General features: G+C 42.0%; 1 protein-coding gene across 1 annotated transcript; it reads right to left on the bottom strand.

Annotated features, from left to right (window-relative positions):
• Positions 1-1886: 1886 nt before the first annotated feature.
• LOC126985050 (NADH dehydrogenase [ubiquinone] 1 subunit C2-like) lies at positions 1887-4769 on the bottom strand. Its single transcript, XM_050839332.1, has 3 exons — positions 4560-4769; positions 2711-2854; positions 1887-2238 (listed from the first exon to the last, which is right to left on the bottom strand). The coding sequence occupies exons 1-3, from the start codon at positions 4732-4734 to the stop codon at positions 2189-2191; spliced, it is 369 nt and encodes a 122-aa protein (XP_050695289.1). The 5' UTR covers positions 4735-4769; the 3' UTR covers positions 1887-2188.
• Positions 4770-5267: the final 498 nt, after the last annotated feature.

Genomic DNA, 5267 nt, shown 5'->3' on the forward strand with positions numbered 1-5267 from the left:
ATAGATCAGGCAACAGATTGATAATACCCTTATGACTTAAAAACAAGAAATGAACTTGGGGAGGTCATATCATGTGTAGAACTGATAAACAATAGCCAACAAAGGTAAAAGAATGGCAACCCAGAAGGTGTAGAGATCAAGGCAAACAGAGAACCAGGTAAAGGTAAAGTCGGGAGCATACACTACAGCTGTGCACGGCGGCGGTGCTCATCTCCGTCCCACTGGTCCTTTAAGCCTGTGGTGGGAGAGAACCAATTAACCCGACCCAAGGCAAGTATGACATGCACTTTACCACATTTAACCATGCCCAGGTTTCCCTAGTTACCCATTTATCAACCATTTCCTTAAGGAAAGATGAACAGCTGCATGCTGACTCCCTAGGCCAGGAAAGGAACCCAGGCCCACAGATTTGTAGTTAGGGATTCTTACCACTGCACTGCAGAGATGAAAAGGAGGGGAGAACCAGGTGGAGAAATAAAATTAGAGCACTTGTCAGAACAGAATGGAGTAGACTACAGCAACACCGCTTTTAAGCATGAAACCCATCACACCAAATAAGATAAACTCATACAGCTTGCTAATGCTAAATTAAGGGTTTATATATAATAAACTGAAAAGGTGTTTATATAATCCTGGTAAATGTTATCCTGCGTAAAGTATGGGTGTGTATACACACTTGATGAAACATCAAATCAATCATCATCCTCATCCTCAGTATATTAATGTATAATATAATTAACATATATAAAACACTTAATCAATCAATAAAAAGTGTTATAACAGAAAGAACTGCATTTTCTCTCCCTTCCCAGCACTCCCTCCAGCTACTAGAAACAAATCTTGAACAGGTCATGAAGAACTACCGGTAACTTATTTCATGGCAACAAAATTCACCACTCTTGTATACACGTACCATCACTACTACAACAACTACTACTACTAGTATTGCTAATGGTAAAATTAGTCTACAACAATCCTAAAGAGATGTCATGAGTTTATAATTATGGAGATTATCATTCATCTTTATCTCTTTCACATGTGACATTTACTGATGATATTTAAGGCACTTAGGGTCGTATCATAAGACATCTCGCTGCCCAAGAACACATATTTGACAAGGCTTTCGTAGGAGTTGTGGGCATTTCCAGGAGTAGTTTTATGACCCTGGTGTTAGTCTGACCCTTCTTCTGTACCATGAACCTGACCAAGAACACATATTTGACAAGGCTTTCGTTGGAGTTGTGGGCATTTCCAGGAGTAGTTTTATGACCCTGGTGTTAGTCTGACCCTTCTTCTGTACCATGAACCTGACCAAGAACACATATTTGACAAGGCTTTCGTAGGAGTTGTGGGCATTTCCAGTAGTAGTTTTATGACCCTGGTGTTAGTTTGACCCTTCTTCTGTACCATGAACCTGACCAAGAACACATATTTGACAAGGCTTTCGTAGGAGTTGTGGGCATTTCCAGTAGTAGTTTTATGACCCTGGTGTTAGTTTGACCCTTCTTCTGTACCATGAACCTGACCAAGAACACATATTTGACAAGGCTTTCGTAGGAGTTGTGGGCATTTCCAGGAGTAGTTTTATGACCCTGGTGTTGGTTTGACCCTTCTTCTGTACCATGAACCTAAAGAAACGCTCATTAGAACTCGACTGACCCCCTCTTTGACCTTTAGAAATTGTTGATGTGAGAAGCGATAGTCTTAAAATACCAACCTTAGTTTTACTGACTTCATAATAAAGAAGGAAAACTTTAGATATGAGACATGCTGTGTGCACAATCTCAGATACTGAAACCAGGTCTGGGATAAACTGTCTGGGCTGGATGTGTCACCCTGCTCTGGCCTTATGATGGATTATGTCTAAAGCATGAAAATGAATCAAAGTATCTTATTTATTTATTTAAATATTTACATTACAGAACCCTATACATCCTAAAGAATAATACTTCAATGAGACAACTTTCAAATTGAGTAGCTTCTTTCAATTAGCTTCAACAGTGAAAAGATTGACTTATTTAAAGTAAATTTCTGCAAACTTCACGGGAAGTTTGAAGTGATGAACACACACTAACTCATGAAGTCAGCGCATCTACAAAATAAATTATAAGAAGATAGAGTTCTTAGTGATCTATTACTCTAAAGCATACCCCAACAATCCTCTTTCCAAGGCGGCCACCAGCTGTGCCTAGCGGATGGGAATCCATTCATGCAACACCTCTTTGTACTTCTTCCTCTCTGGAAGATGAAAGTAATGTAATGAAAGTAATTGGAAAGGAAAAGAAATACATCATACAATCCAACAAAGATGTGCAAAACAATATAGAAAATAGTCAATAATATAGTGAGTATACATTGCTCAAAGCATACAAACTACACTTAACCCCTTGACTGTGGATTTCCAACAAGATGACATCACCAAGCTACAGGAATGAAACAAAAAGTGGCTGCTACAATTCAGTGATATCCAGCATACCAATACCAAATGGTAAACACTCCACTTTCCACCACCAGAGGCAGAGAAAGACCTGGGAGTATATGTTACCTGTCTACCAGTGAAAGACAAATCCATGCTAATCACAGAGGACGGGTTAATAAGGTAATCAAGCCCTTCACAGGTCCAAGAAGTAGTTGCTGATTCTTCCCTAAAGAAGCCTAAGTAAGAACATTCCTGCATGGGGTTAAGACCTGACTCTACTCTCTCTCTCACCAATGGGAGGGAAGTCCTCAGGGTGGCTCAGGATGTAGTTGTAGTAGATGTTGTCCCTGAGTGCTGCCTGCTTCTTAGTCCACCGGTCCGTCAAGATGCCCAGCACCAGCCCTGCGCTGCCTGCGATGATGTGACGCTGGAGGCCTGCAGGAGGGATTGAACTGTGCTGATGATGCTACATACAGAAATTACTTAAAGATACAAGACAGGGAAAAAAGGTGAAACGGGGCAATGTTACGTTTTTGCATGACATGATGTGGCGACATTCCATGACATATTATGGAAAAATTTTCAAAAATCAAAACAGCGAAACATTTGGAATATAAATGACGTTCCACAGCTTAAGTAATTTATACTGAGATAATTAGTGAAGCCTCTGGAACACCTCAGGTGAAATAACTGTGAATGACGTCATAACATCATGACCTAGGACATTCTTGCTCATGGACAAACAAGGTAATAATAATCTAAAATAATCTAAAAAGTTTCAAATCTTCATCCCTGATACTTTTTGTTTTACGCACTTTTTCTGACTTTAGGCCCAAAAGGGTTAGCATCCCTTCACAACATGAGAAAATAATAATGTCAAGCACTGAAATGACAACCCTGTGTGGAGGAGACCAAGGGGCCGCCTACACAACTCATGGCTGGGCAAGCTCATCAATCCTGCTAGGAGGGACTTGGGATGGATAGGGCAGCTGCACGGGAGCTTGTGTGCGAATAAACAGAAGAGAGGACCGAGAGGATGAGGACCTAAGAAGTGATACAATGCGTTACAGGTCAAAAGAAGAATTAGAAGAAGCTCGGGAAGACTATGGGAAATGAGCGGTGAGTGAAGCAACGTGTCCCCAGGCGTATGCTCTGCGAGTTACCAGAATGACTTGGCTGTAATATTATAGTAACACCAGCGAGGGGGCTCCAAGACACTCCACCAGGTGTTATTTCCACTACAGGAGCTACATGTGGGCGTGACTCTAAATGGCTCACCTACAGAACCAACACCATATATTATTACTTGTCTGGGAGTTAGTCCACACAACTCCAGAAGCCGGGAGACAAGTAAACAGAGTATATATGCCATGAGGACAGACGATAATAAAGGCCTCCCTGTAAAATGAAGACCATGTGTAGTGTTTCTCCACATCCTCCTATTCCTGGCCGTCCATTTTGCTTACAAACCAAAAGGCGGACTGCTATGAACACGGATCCATGTATGCAGCTGGTCGGGTATGACAATTTTGTTTATTGAAAATAGTAAGATGCTATTTCCCGTGAATTTACTGACGAATCACTGTATAAACGCTAGTTATTGGTCCTTCACTTCACGTATTACAAAACAGAGTGCTGTAGTGGATTCATTGACGTTTTCCTATGAAAGAATAAAACAATATTTCATCCCGTGCTGGAAAACATCGGGGGAACCAGCTGCATACACGGATCCATGTGTCCATAGCAATCCACAATCCACCAGTTAAGAAAATTACATAACACTGAAAAGGAATGTCTGTGAATAAGGAGGGAGGAACGAGAGGAGGACCTAAGAGGCGATAGAAAGCGTTACAGGTCCAAAGAAGATGCCTTTTGGCTTGTAAAGAAAACGGACGGCCCTTGATCTTGATTTATAATGCACAGGAACACGAGACCATAAGCTATTATTTCCCTAAGTTAATTTCAAAAGCCGGGTAACGAAACTGACCCTCTCTTTTCGGCCTCACATCCTATTTTAAGTACAGGAGCAGAGCATAGCGGGCTTTAATGTTTGATGACGTCACCACCCCTGAGCTGCTTCCTTCTCCCCTGCGAAAAAATAATAATAATAATAACAAGCCGTGATGGACCCGCTACCCACCGCTCCACGTCGGCCGCCTGGTGTAGATGTTCGTGAAGGCCACCACGCTCACGCCTAAGCCGCCCATGACCACGGGGTACCATAGTTTGCGGTACAGCCCCGGGTCCGGCATGCGGGCGTCGGGGCTGAAGTAATCGGCGGGGTTGATCTCCGTCCGGGTGTCGGCCTCCATCATGGCTGCTCAGCTGGCTCACCGCTGCCGGATTATCGTACTCAGAGCATTGTATTTACTGCTTTCTGACCCATAACAATTGTGAGGAAACACCAATAATTAACCATTTTATCGATAATTTTACATGAAGCCGATTTTTTGGGTGAAGAAGACAGTTTTAGGTCGGAAATTGGCAAACATAGAAGGATGAGTACGACAATCTAGTAACGGAGGCTCAGCTGCCGGAGACGCCGAGCCTATAAGTATTTTTTCTTCTATGCGTAAATACGTTAATAGCCTCATTGACAGTAATAAGCAGAGAGGAATGGAATATAAGGCTAAAGGAGGAAAACGAGGCAATATTTACGGTGTTAGGACTGTATGGGGATAAAAAGGAAACATAAAGAATTGTAGGGATAGCAAAAGTGCCCTTAACCTAACCTAACCTAACCTAACCCCTAACCTTTCTTCTATTTTCTCGCTTTCTTTATTGCTATTTTTGAGTACGGTAGTAAAATATGTCAGCTAGGTGTTCATCTGTGTCTTCCTTGTATGGC

The sequence above is a fragment of the Eriocheir sinensis genome, chromosome 58 (assembly GCF_024679095.1).
Source record: "Eriocheir sinensis breed Jianghai 21 chromosome 58, ASM2467909v1, whole genome shotgun sequence".
In the NCBI taxonomy this organism is placed as follows: domain Eukaryota; kingdom Metazoa; phylum Arthropoda; class Malacostraca; order Decapoda; family Varunidae; genus Eriocheir; species Eriocheir sinensis.

Excerpts from the sequence above, each read along its gene's own strand:
- LOC126985050 (XM_050839332.1), bottom strand. The coding sequence starts at position 4,734 with ATGATGGAGGCCGACACCCGGACGGAGATCAACCCCGCCGATTACTTC. Across the intron at positions 2,855-4,559 it reads CAGGCGGCCGACGTGGAGCG|GCCTCCAGCGTCACATCATC; the intron begins GTGGGTAGCGGG and ends TCCCTCCTGCAG. Across the intron at positions 2,239-2,710 it reads TGAGGACTTCCCTCCCATTG|AGAGGAAGAAGTACAAAGAG; the intron begins GTGAGAGAGAGA and ends TTCATCTTCCAG.